Genomic DNA, 20,463 nt, shown 5'->3' with positions numbered 1-20,463 from the left:
ACACCTGGACTCTCATGCCCTTCTCCTTGTATATTCTCACCCCTCATGGAGAGACCTGCTTTTATTCACATTTCATACTAAACTCATTCACACACATTTCATGCCAGTCTTTCTCTCATCTGTCTTGTGCACCAACCCCCACTTGGCCTCATTCAGTTCTCAACCCCACTCAGCTTCACTCCGTTCTCAACCCCACTCATCCCCCCCACTGTTCACACCCCAACTCCACCACCTCTTCATTCACTTACTCTTCACCTTGACATGAGTTCTCTGCATGCCTCCAAATTCATCAGCTCTTTCCCCCAAATTAGTCAACTATCTTCTCTTCTGATTTGATTCTTCTCTCTCTTCACCCAATAAATTTATCACTTTCCTTCCTCCTCCCCCATCTTCCCCTCCTCCCCCCAAAAGACCCCTATTATCTCTCAACAGTGTCTCTTCAGAGCTGCAGCAGGTGCCCTCAGGTCTCGTTGGGTTTCAGGTCTACTAACCTCTCCTAGCTGGCTGGTGACTAACCTCTCCTAGTGGCTCTGCTTAGAGCCATCTTTTAGTCCCGGCTTGTGGGGCTGGGAATTCTGGAGTCTCTTGCTTAAGGAGGGGCCAATAGAAGTCCTGGGATCTTTGTCCACTACCTAGAATAAGGTGCTGGGTAAATTCTGCTGTGCTAGGTTTGGAGATGGCTGCAAAGATGAGCAGGAGTGCTCTGGCATTAGCTTCACCTGACTGGAATGAGGGAGAGGCAGGCAATGGACTGTTACAGTAATGCTTGAGCCACAACTGATAGGCCCCATTATACTAGGCACTGTACAAATACCTAGAGAGAGATTATAATCTAAATAGGTGACAGAATGGGAGAAAGGAAGTGGTAGTAACCCCATTTTACAGATGGACTAAATAAGTGACTTGCCCCACGTCACAGGAAATCTGCAGTGGAGCTGGTAATTGAACCCATTTCTCCAGTCCAATGCCTTAACCCAAGACCGTCCTTCCTTTCAAGTAGCATGTGAGCTGAGAAACTGAGATCTAGCTCTGTTCCCCCAAAGTTCAGGATCTGGATCCAGTGTCCCTTCTGGACCTGTCTATAAATGTCACTGCTGTTGGTTAGAGTCAGGTGTGATTTCATTTCTGTGCTAATTTTTGATAGTAGTGTAGGCAGCAAGCTGTCTGCTTGCTTTTAAATAGAAATACATCCAACATAATTAAAATACAAAGATCTGACTTCCATCCACAAAAGCAAGAAAATGCAAATAAAGCTCATACAAGTCCAGGGGAGAAACAAGGATGTTTTTCTTTATCATATTCACTTATGCCTCAGCAAAGGCTACCCAAAGTGTCTATTGGATGTAGAATACTTAGAAAATATTTCTGTTTTTGCCAAGTCCTACAGTGAGACAAGGGAACTGGGTCCCTCTGGTGGTTGTGTTTAAAATAAGTATATCCTTTTTTTTTTTTTTTTTTTTAAGTATTTTACATTTCCTACTGTTCTCTATTAAAAATGTCTTGGAGTAATGAAAAGGAGGGAAAAAGTCAAATTCTTCTATGTATTTTAATCCATGAAGGGTGGTCTAAGGCCTGGTTTACACTAGGAAAGCTATACTGCTCAGTTGGAGTGTGGAAATTTTTTTTTAACCGATATAGTAATAACAATATAAGCACTGGTCTAGATAAATGTATACCTCTATAAAAGCTACCTTACACCCATATAGCTTATTTTGCTTCTCAAACCATAATAAGCTATACCACTAAAGCACTTTTCCATACCAGTATAACTGCACCCACTCTATGGGGCTTTTAACTACATTGGTAGAGATAGAGCAGACAAGCACTTAGTCTGAGAAACCTTAATGTAGATAATAACTTGGCTCGCTGTTTCTTCGATGCTGCCTAGAATGCTTTTCATGCTGCTTGGAAGAGCCTCCTGGCCATCAAGCATTTTTCCTTCCTTTCATCCTCTTATTAAAGCCTCCTTCTTCTCTAAAGCCTCCTTATGTGATCTCATCAGATCTGCTGTCTTATCCTTGAAGCGTTATCCCCTGGATTGTCTATCCAGCAATCTACCTCTCCAGGCTCTTAGGCCTTGGCTACACTGGCGTTGTGAAGCGCTGCAACTTGCTGCGCTCAGGGGTGTGAAAATGCCCCCCCCCCCCCCGAGCGCAGCGAGTGCAGCGCTGTAAAGCGCCAGTGTAATCAGCGCCTGCAGCGCTGCACGCTCGCTCGCAGCGCTGCAAGCTACGCCCCTCGGAGAGGTGACAGCACTGTGAATTCCCAAGTGTAGCCAAGGCCTTATACTACACCCCTTGTTGTGCTATCCAAGGCCTTGGCTACACTTGCCGATGTACAGCGCTGTGAGTTAAACCTGACTTCGTGCAGCTGAGTAGGGAAAGCGCTGCACTCTGTCCGCGCTGCACTCTGTCCACACTGACAGCTGCCCAGCGCACTGTCGTGGCCACATTTGCGGCAATTGCAGCGCTGTTGGGAGTGGTGCATTATGGGCAGCTATCCCACAGAGCACCTTTTCCCATTCTGGCGCCGTGGATTGTGGGAAGGGGGCGTGGGTGCGAGGGATTCTGGGTCCTGTCCCAATGCCCCATGATGCATCGCTTCGCATCCCAGAAATCCCTTTGTTTCCTTCCACCTTTGGCACCATCTTTCAACGGTTTCAGAGTGCAGCGCGATCTGTCTGCGGGAAATGGAGTCCGAACTGCTGAGGCGTATGCTGACGAGTCTCGCCAGCACGTCACGTTTGGCTGTCGAACTATTCCTTAAGATCCAAAGTGACAGTGAGAGTGAGGGTGAGGAGTCCGACGATGCTATCGAGCCGCGTAACGCGTACGATATGAAATTGCTTGTGGCATTCACGGACATACTCAGCACCGTGGAACGCCGCTTTTGGGCTCGGGAAACAAGCACTGAGTGGTGGGATCACATCGTCATGGAAGTCTGGGATGACGAGCAGTGGCTGCAGAACTTTCGGATGAGAAAAGCCACTTTCATGGGACTGTGTGAGGAGCTCGCCCCCACCCTGCGGCGCAAGGACACGAGATTGAGAGCTGCCCTGCCAGTGGAGAAGCGGGTGGCTATTGCAATCTGGAAGCTGGCAACTCCAGACAGCTACCGGTCGGTCGCAAACCAGTTTGGAGTGGGAAAGTCGACCGTTGGAATCGTGTTGATGCAAGTTTGCAAGGCCATTAATCGCATCCTACTCAGAAGAACCGTGACTCTGGGTAACGTGCAGGAAATAGTGGATGGCTTTGCACAAATGGGGTTCCCTAACTGTGGAGGGGCGATAGATGGGACGCACATTCCTATTCTGGCACCACCCCACCTAGGATCCGAGTACGTTAATCGGAAGGGGTATTTCTCTATGGTTCTCCAGGCGCTTGTGGATCACCGTGGGCGTTTCATTGACATTAACACAGGCTGGCCCGGAAAGGTGCATGACGCACGCATCTTTCGGAACACTTGGCTGTTCAGGAAGATGCAGGCCGGGACTTTTTTCCCAGAGCGGAAGATCATGGTAGGGGAAGTTGAAATGCCCATTGTGATCCTTGGAGATCCCGCTTACCCGTTAATGCCGTGGCTCATGAAACCCTACACAGGGAGACTTGACAGCAGCAAGGAACGGTTCAACTACTGGCTGAGCCGGTGCCGAATGACTGTGGAGTGTGCCTTTGGCCGTTTAAAGGGCCGCTGGCGCTCTCTGTATGGGAAGCTGGACTTGGCTGAAAACAGCATTCCCGCGGTTATATCTGCGTGCTGTGCCCTCCATAATATTTGTGAAGGGAAGGGTGAAAGCTTCACTCAGGCATGAAGCTCCGAGGTTCAACACCTGGAGGCTGAATTTGCACAGCCAGAGAGCAGGGCTATTACAGGGGGCCAGCGCGGGGCTGCAAGGATTAGGGATGCCTTGAGGGAGCAATTTGAGGCTGAAAACCAGCAGTGATATCTGGTGCCCTGCACAGGAGTGAAGTGCAGTAGTTCCAATCTTTAGGAATCAGTGTCTGCTTAGCTGACAAGCAGACTTGCAGTGCCTGTTTAGTTCCTGGGCTAAGGAGTCTTTTACTTTATGCAATAATAAAGAATGTTTTCAAAGCCAAAGAATCCATTTATTGAAAAGAAAAAAAAATTATTTATTGAAAAGAAACAAGGGGGTGGAGTGGGGAACAGTACAATCACAGATTCGCATATGTCCTGTCTGGTGTGCTGTGCAGTGAGTGCTGCACTTCAGGATAGCTATACTGCATGGTGATGGGGGTTGAGTGCAGAGGGTAAGGGTCGTGGTTTTTAGGGCTGGGTGGTGAAGATACTGGTGTTGGAGGCAGCAGGTGGCGTGAAGAACACGGAAGTTGGGGAAAGTGGGTTGGAGATGACAGTGGGGCACAACGGAAAGAGTTTTGGGACAAGGGCTGTGGGGGGGGGGTGGCGTTTGCAGTACTGCTCCTCTTTCTGCATGGCTACCAGCTCCTGGATAGCATCTGCTTGGCGCTCCAGGATGCTTATGAGCCTATCAGTGCTTTGCTGCCGGTGCGTGGTGCTTTGCCGCCGGTGCGCTGCATTTTCCTGGTGGATCCTGCTTTCTCTCTCCCTCCAGTCCTGTGCTTTCTCATTCTCTTTAATAGATTTCCGCATCACTTCTTGCAGCATGTCTTCTTTGCTTTTTCGCGGTGTCTTCCTGAGTCTTTGCAGTCTCTGAGCAGGCGATAAGAGGGACGGCTGAGGTCTCAAGGTTGATGCAGCTGTATAGGCAAAATGCAACATTTAACAGAGGCAGCATTGTTCATACCAGACAGAGTAATGATCCCCCCCACACTTAAGGAGTAGAAAACACACAGGGTCTACACAATAGCATAATTTTCCCATCCGAAACCGAGCACACACATCCCACGGGAGCCTCACAATGGTGAGTAAGGGGGACTGATTGTTTCAGGGCTGCACTGTCCTCTGGGTTTCTGTGTCTTGGGGAGAGCCAACAGCTTCAGGGGGCACCTACACTGAACACTATCCCAACATTTTCCACAGGAGTTCGTCCTGGATGATATCTCGCTGCTGAGGGTGACCTGGGAAGCAAGGGAGGGTATTCTACTGCGATGCGGCTTCCGCCCTGGCCCATATGCAGCTTGCCTGTGTGCAGCAATGGTCCCCCCTCCCCTCGCGGCACAGTGGCGCGGACACGTTAGCCTGGCTGGGACAAGGACCACGGCGGCTTTCCCGATAAACCTGCGAAAACGCATTGCACACGTTCTGGATGAGACATTCGAGGAGATTACCGAGGCCGATTACCGCGATGTGATAAACCACATCAATGCACTATTCCGCATCTAGGCATGCATGCCTAACCGTCCTCTCCCAAAGAGCCTGCACCGAAAAAATCCCTTCCCGAAAAAAAAAAACTGCTTACCGGGATCCTGCTCTTCTGTTTGTCCTCCACCAAGTACCGGCCGCTGCGACTGGCTACCTTCCTCCTGGCTCAAGAAGAGCTCCTGGCTGCATGGCTGCAGGGATTCCGGGGTGTCTCCATCAGGCCCACCACCATCACTCCCGTTTTCCTCCTCCTCTTCCTCCTCCCCCCCCCCCCCACACCGGCTCTGAAGTGTCCATGGTGGTGCTCGGAGTGGAGGTGGGGTTAACCCCAAGTATCGCATCCAGCTCTTTGTAGAATCGGCAGGTCGCGGGGGGAGCACCTGAGCGGCCGTTTGCGTCGCGGGCTTTGCAGTTGGCACTCTGCAGCTCCTTCACTTTAATCCTGCACTGCAGGGGGTCCCGGTCATGGCCCCTTTCCATCATGTCCTTTGATACCTTCCCGAAGGTATCGTAATTCCTACGGCTGGAGCGCAGCTGGGACTGTACAGCTTCCTCCCCCCAAACACTGATGAGGTCCAGCAACTCGCCATTGCTCCATGCTGGGGCTCGCTTGGCGCGTGGAGGCATGGTCACCTGGAAAGATTCGCTGATAGCACTCCACACCACGCCAGGCTGAGCAAACAGGAAGGGGATTTTTAAAATTCCCGGGGAATGTAAAGGGTCGGTCACATGGTTGGTTACCTGAGGCCAGGGCAGTAGAGTTTGAACTGATGACCAGAGTGGCTAGAACAGGCATTGTGGGATACTGCCGAATAATTCTGGAGGCCATTCACAGCGCATTGGGCGGCCACACTGGCGCCGCAGCGGCAGCGCTGCACTCTCTATTCCTCTCGGAGAGGTGAAGTACATGCAGCGCTGCAACCACGGAGATACAGCGCTGCAAATGCCTTGCCAGTGTGGACGGGGAGTGAGTTACAGCGCTGGGGGCGGCTTTACAGCGCTGCAACTCGCAAGTGTAGCCAAGGCCAAAGAACTGTATTAGTCTGAGGCCTTGGCTACACTTGCGAGTTACAGCACTGTAAAGCCTCCCCCAGCGCTGTAACTCACTCCCCGTCCACACTGGCAGGGCACTTACAGCGCTGTATCTCCCTGGGTACACCGCTGCAGATACTCCACCTCCCCAAGAAGCATAAGAGATACAGGGGAGTGGCTAGGACTCACGGGTGTGAGTGTAAACGCTTGTAGCCCTGTACTAATCACCTTGTCAAGTGGCCAATCCTCTCCATTGTTGTGACCGGCTGCAGGAATGGGGAAGTGCCGGTTTCAAAGCTCGTACCACAGAGAAAAAGCAAACATTTTGCTGTTTGCTTTGAGTGAGTGAATGAATGAGGAGGGGGCCGGGAGTTCAGAACTTGCAAAATAGAGAGCTGACATGCTCCAAAAAGTACCCTCCACCCCACCCCCGTTTTGAAAAGCACGTTGCAGCCACATGAATGCTGGGATAGCTGCCCATAATGCACCACTCCCAACACAGCTGCAAATGTTGCAAGTGTGGCCACGCCACTGCGCTGTCAGTGTGGACAGACTGCAGCGCTTTTCCCTACTCAGCTGCACGAAGACAGGTTTACCTCACAGCGCTGTACAGCTGCAAGTGTAGCCAAGGCCTGAGTCAATTGACAAGAGCCTTGGTACAGGGAATTTGTCTTGTATCTGATTTGACAGCACTGTGCATGCTTGCAGCATGCTGCGGACTACAGTGCTGCCAATAAGGCAGGGCATTAATAGTAATAGTAATACAGAAAATCAAGACTGTACCAAAGCACATATCAGAGGTGATCACACTTGGACTCAAGGTAGATCAAAAATTAATTTCTTCAAAATACCATTGAAGCAGCTATAAATTACTTGCATTCATTCCCTGCCCCCCCTTATAGTGGATTTACTTTTTTTCTTTTCTCTAGTGGGCTGTGTTCTCACTCTTCAGTTGAACACAATAAATAAGGCTTCCCTTAACTCCAGCTCAGGGCTGGGTGCACACCCATGGGTAGGACACAATGTTGTACATAGGATGATGGGAGAAATTGGGTTGGGAGCAGAGGATGGTTATACAGGCACAGGAGGGCAATTAGTGGGGTTAGCAGAATGATACAGAAGTTGCATCAGCCTGCAGCCTATTCTGCCTGCCTGCAGTGGCCCCAGGGGTTAGCACAATTCACCATTCAAAAGACTAATGCTGAGGCCAGATCTCAGCCCTTTATTCCATGGCTGGCAGAGCCTGTTTCCACTAGCCGGCAACATGCTCGGTCCCTGAGGGAAGGGAAAACCTTGTGTCGGCCTGATCATGAGAAGGGCGGAGTAGCTGAAACTCCCACTGAAATCCCCAGGCGTTATGGGTGTTGGGTTCCTCCTCAGTGTGGGTCTACAGCACCCACCCATTCAGGACCCTGCATATGGGTTTATAAAAGCAACAGTCAGAATGCTTACAAGATGGTTCATTTCTGGATTTTTCTTTGCATGTGAGGTAAGATGAAGATCTTGGTCTCTGAAAAGTTGCCTAAATTTTCTTCCAAGCCCCTTTGAACTTGTTCCTCCCTTCTGAGGAATTAGACTAACAGTTATGGTCTGTAGACAAGGAAAAGGGTCTAGCCACAATTGTGTTAGAAACCAGAGATCTAACAAGTGTAGGAATTCTGCTTTCTGAATGTCCTAGGAAAAAATTAAACACCTGTTTCTCAGGTCTCCTGCAAACAGGATATCAGAATCTTGGTGCAGAAGATACATGTGAGGCATCTTCTAAACCAGGAGCTGAAATTTAAAAAAAAAATTATGATTAAAATACTCCCTATGACTAGAGTGGTGTAAAGGAAGCCACTTATTACAACAATCTATAACCAACGAACAACCCTGCCCCCAGCTGCTTCTCTCCCCTTCATTTCCTCCCTTACTGACTGGAGGGGTGTTAATGGGCTACTTCACCTTGAATGGTCCATTGAAATATATGTTAACTACTTATGCTAAACAGTCTGTTCCACCTTGTGTTTAGTTGTGACACTCTGATTAAGTTTCCCAGACCTGAAGAAGAGCTCTGTGTAAGCTCCAAAGAGCGTGTGTCTCCAACCAACAGAAATTGGTCCAATAAAAGAGATTACCTCACCCACATTGTCGCTCTACTATACAATTAAGTGGTTCCATCTGTGTTAGAACCTGCCAAGAGTATCTTACCAGCAGGGTTAAAATACAGTAGTCCATAGGTACGAATCATAATACCAACTGGATGTAAAGAGCCTCAGGCAGATCTACATTTAAAAAGCAGCAGTGGCACAGCTGCAGTGCTGTAGCGCTTTAGTGAAGATGCTACTATGCTGACAGGGGAGTATCTCCCATCAGCGTAGTTAAGCCACCTCCATGAGAGGTGGTAGCTATGTTGATGGGAGAAGCTCTCCTATCGACACAGCGTTGTCTACACTGGGGGTTAGGTCAGTATAACTGTATCACTTGGGTGTGGATGTTTCACATCCCTGACCAACATAGTTATATTGATGTAAGTGTGTAGTGTAGACCTGGTCATAGTATAGCCTGGTTTTAAGCTTCAGATGAATGAATTTATCTCCCACAGCTAGGGATGAGTCAACACGATTAACTTGCATTTTAGGTGATCTAGGTATTTCAACCTAATACACAGAGCATTGTTAGCGTTTTTTAAAGGGCAGCTGACCTGAGAGAGGTTTTTGCAAAATGTTTGTAAAGCAAACCCTTGATGTCCTTTTACAAGTGGTACAGTAGAACTGCAGTGTGTTTTGTAGGAGTTTATAATGTAAATATCTGGAAATGGGGTCTTTCAGACAAATTTACTTCCCCCATTAGGATTATAAAGCACCTGTTCAGAAAGTGTTATGAAAAGTTACTAGCTGAGGTATGAAATCTATTCACCCTTGCCCATCAAAATGTACTTATGCCTGGGGAGCACTTCTATAATAGGAACAAACCCCTTTCATAACTGGGTAGGCAGGTGATACTACATCCACATTTATCTTCCTGGCAGGAAAAGAAATACTATGAATTGTTTAGGTCCTCTTGGGTTTTGGTATATGAGCAAGATAATCCAATAACCCACCATCAAATAACACTTTTCCCTCTCAAGTTTGTAGGGCAACCTTTAGCTAACAAGATAAGGCAACATGTATGTCTGGTATCTTCCATTCATAAATTTGTCTCTTAAATATCAATTAAATACACCTCTCTGCCAGCGTGCACCAGTAGACCACACCAGATCTTAAAATTAGGGACAAAAAAGTGTCTGATACAAGGTGCTAAATTTCTTTAAAAGGATTTATTTTAACTGATGGCATAACTTACCAAATTTCATTCTGTATTCAAAATACTGTAACTTTGGGAGGTGTGACCAGGTGTCTGGGATAGACCACACTGGTAATGCCACACTCAGGGCAGACTGCAAGAAATAGGGTAGACAATCCCCCAAAACTGATGGTTTAGTCTATACTTAGAGTGACCAAACCAGTAACAAAAGAGCTTCTGCAGAGTACCACACTAGTTAAGTGTGGTACTGAACAGAAGCCAAACACAGTCCCCTTAATGCATTCCAGCCCCTGGCTCCCTGGGGAAACCCAATCTAATATAGTGAGAGGTTACTGAAAACCCATTTCACCATATGTGAGGTTCTTTCTAATCCCAAAGGATCAGACCCCCCTCCCCCCCCAGGTCAGTATGAATCTCAGATCTTAACCAAATATCACCCTGTCAGCCAATCCTTTTAGTTAGTAAACTAACTAAAGTTTTAATCATACAAGAAAAGAAAAGCATTATAAATGGTTAATAGATCATATACATACAGATTGCAAAGTCCTTATTTCAGGTTTGTAGCAGTGATGGAATAGACTGTTGGCTTGTAAAATCTCTCTGGTAACTTCCAAAAGAATGGAAGCTCCTCAATACATAGTTCAAAATGCTCCTTTTAGTTGTAAAGCCACAGTCCAGAGAACCAGAGCAGGAAAGAGGCAACATGGAGATGTCTCAGGTGTGCTTTTATATCCTGTGGCCGTGTGCATGGACGTTTACTGTCCCAAACAAAGCCCACAGCCCCTGTACGTGGAAAGTTACTGGCCCAAGATGGAGTCCAGGGTCTTGGGAGCATGTCACATGCCCTTGCATGTTTTGCTGAATCACAGGGGATGACCATTGGCTCCTTACTGTCTCAGGCATCCTCAGGAAGAGCTACTGGGTGGGATGAGTTTCTTCACTGGCCCATTGTGAGAGCTGAGTGTCCTTGATGGGCCATCAATACATAGCTGTCTAGCCCTGAAGTAAATCCAGGGATACAACACAGGTTTCTGATACAAGTACATAGCCAATATTCATAACTTCAGATACAAAGATGATACGGGATTTAACCAGGATAATCATACTTGCTAGATTGTAACGTTTCCATTGACACCTTACATGATACATTTTGTATAACAGTGGTAATATAAATGGTCCTCTTTAATCACCTAGCATCATAGGAGGTACTATATTCTTCATACATAAAGTTGAATCACTGATAGAAGTGCAAAACTTACCTTTCTACAAGAAGCACCCACAGCAACACACTAAAATGGGAGCTTAGAGACATGCTAATACCTTCCAGTATAAAATAACCACAGAGTCTGCTGCTTAAAGAGCTTTGAAACTCTTATACAACTATTGCACAAGAAATGCCTGGCTACCATACCATTATACTTAATCATATAGATTTGCATGGGCAGAAAGCCAGATTTTTTTTCAAAATGCTGTCCATGATTGCCAAGTTCTTTAGGCAATCCAGTTTTGATTTGATTTTTTTGAAGGTGTGACAGGCCAATCCAAAAGATTTTTCACAATGCTTTCACACTGTCAAAGATAGAATTTAGAAAAACTCACTATCCTATAAACATCCCCCAAATAACTGATGTGGTAGTTTTTGATTCCGTAAAGAAAGAACACCAGTAGTACATAATATAACATTTGTTAAATTTGTTGTTACTGACAACTGTATAGGTAACACCTAAAATTACTTAGCAGCTTAGAAAAAAAATCTGTGTTCAATTTGTTTACTTTGACACTATACAAAAAAATGATGGCAAATGCAGTTTCACTTTCTCCTGTTTCTGTAGGTCTTTTATGCTGTACTAGGTGAGAAAAAATTGTGAGGGGGAAGATTGTGTAATTGTTAGGACAGAACTTGAAGTGTATAGGTGCATACTTGAAACTACTATTAAATTATTTTTTTTAACCGACTAGGATTTCAAGTTGATAATGTCCCGTAAGTCAGGAAACTTGCTTTCTTTCACTATCTATTACATTTTGTGGAGGCATTTGTACAACTAAAATACATATATGTCCATCTAAACAAAACTGATGATAAAGAACAGGTCACATCAAGTCCTAAGATCAGTAGTTGTGTAATCATTTTAAACTTACTATTAATGGCAAAACATCCCCTATAACTCTATGTTAAGTAAAAGATGGAGACCGGGGAAGACAGTGCAGCCTGTTTTTAACCATCTCTACACTGTTTAACCTGGGGGAATTCTGTACCAAAAAAAAAAAAAAAAAAAAATCTGCATAAAGTATTTTAAAATTCTGCATATTTTATTTGTCAAAATAACACAATACAATCACACCAATTTCAATTATTCTGGTAATTTATTGAAACGACAATACAGAAAAAAAGGCACAATATGTAAACTAGATGCTGAGCTGTAATCTAGCCCCATTGTGCCACTCTGACACGGGAAAAAAGCCAGAAAGCACATAGCTCTTCCTGGCTGAGAATTCCCTTGGTATAAAAGAGTCCTGACTCCTGTCCAATGCCAATCCCTACACATGAAACAGGGAGGGGTGGGGAAAGGAGCCCGGTCAGAGCATGCTACACTCGTGCACTTCCCTAGCTGAAGATGACCCACTGTGGACCCACCAGCTGACATATTTTGGAATAACAGCCCCCCTTCCCTGTACTCCCTACCAATGATAAATAATGTATTGATGAGTTTAAATCAAGCATGTGCTTGACCAAGAAGATGGCTGTACCACTCAGGGGGTCAATAAAGTTAAGCTATTAGCAAAAGTGCCTCCACATGATCTCTGCTGTTCTCTGATGGTGCACAGGGAAAAAGAGAACAAGTCCTAAACCATGTAATGCTTTGCACTGTAGATCAGAAATAAAACTTGGAATTGTACCCAAAAACAAATGGGAAGCCAGTCCAATGAGAAAATGACAGAAAAGCAGCTAGGATTAAGGGCTGCCTATAATCTACTTTGCAGCATCAGAGGATTCTGGGCCATGTTCAAGAGTTCATGGTGCCTGCAGCAGATGACTGACATCCTTTTGGAAGAAGAAATGACTCAGGCAGGGATTCAGGTGAACTGCTGAGATGGCTGGAGAATGGGAGTGGGGAGCATTGGAGACAAAATCCCTTTGTCTAATAGTAATGTATCTAGGTTTGACACTTTATTTCTAGTTATTAGTCAACAAATATGTGCAGCCATATGCTCAATATTAAATCATAAACAACTGAAGACCAAGTGAGAGCTGCGGAATCAAACTCACAATTTATATTGCCTACTGACCATCTCCAGAAAAGTCAGTAGTAAACAGTTCATGGAGAACATTTAATAGGAAGATTTTTCAGTCCAAAAATTTAGACCAGTTCTAATCACTAAGATTATGTCTACACTACAAAGAGAAGTGGACCTAGGTTAGGTCAACTTAGAGCCACCACAGTAATTACTGTGGTGCTCATGTCCACAATACCTTCCTTAGGTCAGTGGTGCACATCCTCACCAGGAGTGCTTCCACCAACCTAAGAGGGGCAGTGTTGAGAGCTCTGCTGGCAGCTTCCTGCCAGGAGCTTGGATACCTCACAGGCTTCTGGTGGGCCGCCTAGGGCTTCTCAGCTCCCCGTTCCCCACCAGGAATGGGGTCCAGACACCCAGCTCTCCAGGGGAGCGGGGGCAGCTGGGCTGTAGCTGCCCAGCTTTCTTGTCAGTTTCAAATTGGCCATTTGCACCACTCTGGCACTGTAAGGGAGCCTTAAAACTTTTACACCTGTTTTATACTCCTGGGGGAATTCACTAACAATGGGAACAATTCACTAAGTAGGCAGTGTTAACATTCTGCTCTGCCTGAGGGGGCCAGGGCCAGCCCACACCTACCTCCTCAGAAACACCCTGAAGCCTGGCCCCTCCACACCAGGACCATTGTGATAGCGAGTGACAGAGTCGCTCGCATAGTCCCACTCCCCCTCCTCTACCACCACTTCTCTGGCAGTGATTTACATCTCCCCCGGCTCCTCCGGATGCCCAAATTGACGCACCCATGGAGGGGTGCATGAGCGCTCTTATGGCTTCCCTTTGCTTTGCCTTCAGAAATCATTTTTCTGCAGGGAAGCAAAGGAAGCTGCAAGGGATATGAACTCTGCGTACATGTGCAGTGGCACAGAATCCCCCCAGGAATAAATATCATTCCATAGCAAGGTTTGGGTTTGTGGGGTAGTTAAGAAGGGAAGGTTGTGCAGATGTTGGAGTAAACTGTTAAAAGTGACTATTGTTGTACAATTGTGTCTAAAGAGCAAAAAAGATGGTCATTGACAGCCATGTGAAAACCAGACTTAACCACCCAAGGTTCAGCATCATGATTTATTCAGAATATGCAAGACATTTTTGTTAAGGTTATTAAAACATTTCTGTAATGTCAGTATTTTAAAATGCAGTTTCTACAAAAAACATGTACATTCTATGCATTCTTAGGGATTTTTTTTCCTATACTTTGAAACCAGATATTAGTTAGCACTGGTCAAATTCCATAACTGTCTGATATGTTTATTCCTCATTTCAGAGGAAGTCAACTGTAAACCACGTTACATTTATAACAAGACAACCTGTATTTACACTTTTGTCTGCATCATAGCCACCCTATATACCTACCAGCAGTACAAAAATCAACCTAGTGTATAATATGTTTGTCTGGAAAACTAGTTTAAACTGTGAAAGTATTGCTCAAGTCACCTACAAACCAGTCAGTTAAATACCTTTAGTGCACCAACAGAACTGTAGACATTTCAGTAGGCTTTATACATCTTACTTGGTATTCATAACATGTAATAGAATGCTGTTAGCATATACTGACTGAACTATTAATTAGGCTGGTAAGGAAGCGAAGCAAAGCTCTGCCACTGATTGCAATCTGATGCCTTTCTGGAATGTGAATTCAATTGGAAATCTTCATTTAAATTCAGGTCTTCAGTTAGAATTCTGTGGCAGGACTAGTGATATGACAATGTCTTCTAGTTTTGCTACTTGTACTCACCCCTATTTTTACTCTTGGTGGTTTTAGCCTTTAGGGTTCAAATATACAGAAATGCATACTACGCATTCTTGGAGTTAGAGTGTGAAAGCCACTGAAGTGTCAATATAAGCAGCAAGGCCAGTGCGAGGGAGAGAAGGAAAAAAGTGGAAATTGTTGGACCATGAATTAGATGTTACTGCCTGCATGCCAACAATGCACATTAAAAACAAGCCAAAGTGGCCAAACAAAAATTAATAATCTTATGCCGTAACACTATAAGGATGTTTAAATTCCTCAGCTCCTATTCCTGTCCCTCTTAACCAATGCTTCAAAACCCAATATGTATCTCTAATAGGTCCTTAAGTCTACAGCCTAATGCTTCATCAAATGCACCAAGCAGTATTAAGTATCTAGAATCCCTCCCATATCACTAATTTTCTACCCATGCTTTCACTTACTCAAGATTATACTAAAATAGACTTCTTGTATTTTTTTTTTTAAACTTCTAAGCTGCTCCCCATTTTTGATGAAGACAAACTATGTCTACACTGCCAGCGAGAGGTGTGATTCCCCTGGTTGTGTATACGTACTTGCACTCTCATCCAACTAGTGCAAATATAAATAGCAATGTAGCTGCAGTAACAGGTAGCAGCAGCAGAGATATGGCTGAGCTGAGTGCCTACCCACCTGAAACTAGTGGGTATGTATTGAAGAGAGCTAGAGCGAGTATGTGTACATGAGCAGGGGAAATCACACCCCTCGCTGGCAATGTGGACATAGCCATAATTTGAATCTAATTCCACCCTCATTCCTACCTGCCCTTTAAAAAGTTTTGGGTGAAACTGATCTCTGGAGAGTTGGTAGCTGTGGCCAAAACACAATATTTGGTGTTATAATAATATAAAAAATGCCCACTAACACATTTTCATTGTGGTAAACTGATACACTGATACCAACTTATGTGGAAGGAGACAGTTTAGAAGTTAAATTTAAAGGTGGCCAGGGGTAAGTTAAAGAACATTTTGGGGACCAAGGAGAAGTACAAAAAGACAAAACATGGTTAAAAATGTTAAGCTGCTTTTAGAACTCATCTAAGATTTCAGAATCTAGTAAGTATTACCATGGGAGGAGACATACTTAGGTTCTGCAGTAAAAATGTAACCCAACCACAATTGTATTTACTAAAATCAGGAGTGTATTTGGCCTGGTCTACACTTCCGACTTTATACCGACATAGCTATGTTGGTCGGGGTGTAGAATAACCGTCTCTCATAGCGACACACTTATTCCAACTACACCACCGACATAGACCACAGCTATACGGACAGAAGAGGGCTTCTGTTGGCACAGCTAAAATCGTTCAGGGAGGCGCTTTTCCCACACCAACAGAATTCCTCCTTCTGTCACCTGTGCTGGCATATATATTTGCTGATGTAGGCTTGGTAGTGTACATATAGCCTTAGGCAATTTTGGGAAACAAGCACCGTGAGAGTATATAAGTCAGATCCTAACATGTAACTCCAAAAAATCAGAATTGCCCTCCCTTCATGCTGAAATTCAGACTCCACTTTACACATATAGGAAAGTTTCCAGCTTGGACAATACAGGCCAGTGTACAGGCACATGACAACAATCATAATTGGATAAACCCTGAGCAATGTAATTTGAAGATTTCAAACAATTCTTAGCACTTAATTGTGAGATTGCATTTCAAAGGTTATGTCAGACAAGAGTCTAGATGTTCATTTATTTTGGTTTCCAAAACCTCGGTCTGGCAAACAGGACAACTAACTTTTTTATCCTGACTAACAGCAGAACTACAACTTTCAGAGGACACTGTTGGTTCAGCATTGCTTTTTAGAGGAGGACTAGTTCTAAAAGTGCCATCAGTACTCTCTCTCTTTATAAAGTAGTTTACAAAGGCAGATTTGTCTTCCATTTTTGGCCGTTTCTGTGGTATACCATCACTTTCAAAGCTGCTATTTCCCTGGGATGAAACCCAGGATCTTGGAGTTGTCTCAGCTTGTCCAAAGGAAGTTCGTTTTGGTGTCTCATTAAAAGATGGAAAAACCGACTTAGCGTTTGTAGGACTTTGGTTCAAATTTCCTCCATTAACAGGAGGAATTTTAACAGGCGACCCATCAACATTCCTGTAAGCTTTTGTATTAGCGACAGATATTTTAGGAAACTTGTGGTTCAAAGCAAAGCTGTTTTTATGCTTGGAGCTATCAGTAAAAACTGGATGGGAAATGCTGGTACTGAATATGTTTGGTTCAAATTTTAGTTCATTTTTAGGAACTGATCTTGCAGTTCCAGCTGCTGAATAACGTTGTGGACTGGGTATTTCTCTGCCCTTAATACTGTTGTTGGAACTTTTGTGTCTCTCGGAGGACCAAAGGCCTGCTCCTCCAAGCTGATATCCTTTTCCACTAAAAGGAATTAGGCTTCGTATATCACCTCCATGTATCCTTCCTGCGAAAGAGGAGTGATTAGTAACTTTGTTCTAATCTACTACATTTGCTCAGTATCAAGTCTGTTAACTAAACAACTTGCTGTTTGAACTTCTAAGAAGTTAAAATAGGACTTGAATACTAGCCTGTTATTTCACAGCAGGCTGGAGCTAAGTTCTGTGGTAAGATCCCCCAAATTCTGACACACTCGTGTGGCAGACAAACTTTTGCAGCAGCTTGATTTAAATAAAAAGGAGCTTTTTAATTAATATAAGCAGGAAATATATATGATCAATACAGTACCCTTCCTGTTTTTTATATTCAATTTTATGCTGTCACCATATTTCAGTCTAATATATTGTATATTTTCATATTGATAATGAAGTAATGCATCAATAGTTGTCAAGTGTGGGGCTGGGGAGAAAATGTTGATTTTGGAAGCTGGATAGAGGACAGTTGTACCACTTGGCAGGTGGGAGAGAGGTGGGGGTTGTGGGTTAATCATATTAGCTAAAGGTTTCTGCTAAAGTCATCACCTGTGAAATAGTGAATACTGAAATTTTACACTCATTTTCAGGAATTAGCAACCCCCTGCGATAAATAAGGTGGTTAATTCATATTAATTCTGGCTGGTTACAGATTCAGAAAGATAACATTGCTTAGCAGGCTCTCCTCACAATGATAAGGACAAGAAACTTCTAATAGTATTGTAGAACCTAAGCCTTTGATTTTGCTGTGCAGGGTGAAGATTCTTCTACAAGTTCTGTGGCCCTGAAATACACAGGGCCATGGCTGCATAACAAGTTTTCTGCTTAAAATACCGGGATGAAAGTTAATACTGATGGAATGACGTTTTCATAAGCTGCGTCCCTTTGAATGGCCAGGTGCTGTGATTTTAATTATGATTCGCTAATAGTAAGACAGATCACAGGTAAATCCAGAAATCTGAGTTATTTATTTGGTCCTTCATATTTTTAGAGCAAAAATATTGATGACCACATAGCGCTGCACAGACCTTTAGCTATGCTATAACTTTAATGGAACACCAGCATTAAAAAAGCATGTGAACCAAATCCAACATTACAGAAAATCTTAATATTCAATTTCTCCAGTAAAAAGCAACAGAGGGTCCTGTGGCACCTTTAAGACTAACAGAAGTATTGGGAGCATAAGCTTTCGTGGGTAAGAACCTCACTTCTTCAGATGCTCCTTCAGATACACTTGCATCTGAAGAAGTGAGGTTCTTACCCACGAAAGCTTATGCTCCCAATACTTCTGTTAGTCTTAAAGGTGCCACAGGACCCTCTGTTGCTTTTTACAGATTCAGACTAACACGGCTACCCCTCTGATAATTTCTCCAGTATTTGATCTATTTGCATTTGTTGGAGTACTGTATAGGGCAGGAGTGGGTCTGAAGGGAAGAAAAGTGAAAACAGAGTCACATACCTTTGGTATCAGATGGCTCAGAGTTTGAAAGCTTGGCTAGCTGGGTTTTCTCCTTGCCTTTTTTAGAATAGTTCTCTGGCTCCTTTACTTTTGAGAATGTGCCTCCACAGGTCTGTTGGTGGTCAGACCACCAGAAGTCTCGCGCAGAGGGTGCCCTATTCATTGCACGTTTCACATATCCATAATAAGGTTTTCTACTCTGACATGGGCCATTACATCGCCACCAGTGTTGGCGATATGAATCCACCTCATCATGAAAGTTGTGATAAATCTAAGAGTAAAACAAAAACACAACAGTCATTTCTATTTCATATTAATCATTCAACTCTACGTGTTTGAGATGTGCTAGCATTCTTTAACTACTTACTACTGATACTCATGGGGAAAATCCTCAGAGAGCCAGGAGGAAAACAGCACATGATTTACCTGCTAGCAGAGAGTCTACTGTATGCATAGAAACCACTTTCAAATAAGTATAATTTTTCCCTCCCTCCAAAAATAAAAAAGCCTGATATATGGACAGCACAGTCTTGCATACTAATAACCATTAAATATTAACTAGCACTCTGTGCACTAAGAGATATTAAGCAATGATGGATCAATGCTTGTTTCCCTTTCATGAAGCTTTATTCTGCACCTAGGCTGAGGAATAAATCAACTCCCCTCCTTGCATCGTTAAGTTAGTAACTGGAGTACAGAATCTTCTTGAATTTTAATGTTATCTATTATTATTATTATTCAGCTAAAGGAAAACTGTTGGGTCAAATTTGGCCCAAAATTTAGATACTGTAAAAACAAGGCTTTTATAAAACTTAAGACCAATAGAAATTTTTGCTGGATATTTTGTTTGAATTCATTAAAAAGCCCTATCTGCAACTGCTGTTTGCTCCTAATCAGTGCACTACAGTAAGAATATGTGAAAACCAGGAAGTAAAATATCAAGTTCTGACTATGAACAAAAGAAACTGATGATTTGGTTTTCATTTTCTAAAAAGAAAAAATATGGAGGAGGAAACACCACAATAAAATGTAAATTGGAGTTTTATTCAAAACTTAACATATTTATCAAAGGCATTAGTAATAACATAGATGTGAGCTTTAAAATAAAAAATTTCGGTTAACCCAACAGTCTCTCTTTTATTAAGACTTAAAAACAAACTGGATTTTTAGTTCCCAAATTGTATCCTGAAGTTGAAGTCTTTTTCCTTTAAGAGTTCATAACAACACTAAAAGTTTAAAAACAATTATTCAACCAAAATGGCTCCAGAGATACAGTATTTAAATATATATTTTATTTTATTAAAATAATATATGAGTTACATATTCCCAAACAGGTTTTACTGCACTCTCCTCAACCTGCTTGCTCCCCAGCCCCCCACAACTAGTGCAGCTGGTACAAAGCTCTCTCTACCCAAAGCTGTTCATACCAGCTATGGACTGGCTAACAATAAATGCCAACATATTTATCATACTGTATTTGAAATATCCAGTTACATAGTACCTGAATAGAAAATATAGTTTAAATTTTCTAGATTGTATTTTGTTAAGTAAAAATGACTTACTGTAACATTGGCTCCAGTCAGGCGATTGATACGACGCATGTGTTTGCAAAACTCTGGCCCATGGGATTCACGGTCTTTGTCATTGTTAGTGACAAATAATAGGGCATGAATCATTTCATGTAAGAGTGTCTGAAACAAAAATCATTTAATTGCTAGATGTTTTCTGAAAAACATATGATATATTATTTTAAAATATAGCTAATAGCTCGTTTTGGCTTTACTACTTTCTATGTATCTTGATACTTAGATTGCAAATGCATGGAAATAAAATTTGTATGGGTCATAAGAATACAATAACAACTTTCTGCTAAAAATCATCCTGTCTCCAAACTGCAAAATCCACACATTCTCTCCATATGTCCTAAAGGGCATTCAAAGGGAC

At 43.5% G+C, this 20,463-nt stretch overlaps 1 protein-coding gene across 3 annotated transcripts in view; it reads right to left on the bottom strand.

Annotated features, from left to right (window-relative positions):
• Positions 1-20,463, bottom strand: part of SPRTN (SprT-like N-terminal domain) — a 29,973-nt gene that overhangs the window by 6,700 nt on the left and 2,810 nt on the right. The window contains exons 3-6 of one of the 3 annotated variants that reach the window (XM_065400543.1): positions 20,082-20,210; positions 18,520-18,790; positions 17,220-17,309; positions 16,341-17,095 (exon numbers count right to left, since the gene is read on the bottom strand). In XM_065400543.1, coding sequence (XP_065256615.1) covers positions 16,341-17,095; positions 17,220-17,309; positions 18,520-18,790; positions 20,082-20,210 — 1,245 coding nt within the window. Of the gene's footprint in view, positions 1-16,340; positions 17,096-17,219; positions 17,310-18,519; positions 18,791-20,081; positions 20,211-20,463 lie in introns of those variants that run through there. The other 2 variants (XM_065400542.1, XM_065400544.1) reach the window with 2 other exon arrangements.

This window comes from Emys orbicularis, chromosome 3 (assembly GCF_028017835.1).
Source record: "Emys orbicularis isolate rEmyOrb1 chromosome 3, rEmyOrb1.hap1, whole genome shotgun sequence".
Lineage (NCBI taxonomy): Eukaryota > Metazoa > Chordata > Testudines > Emydidae > Emys > Emys orbicularis.
The sequence above is the reverse complement of the archived record's forward strand: the minus strand, read 5'-3'. Positions and strand labels throughout refer to the sequence as shown.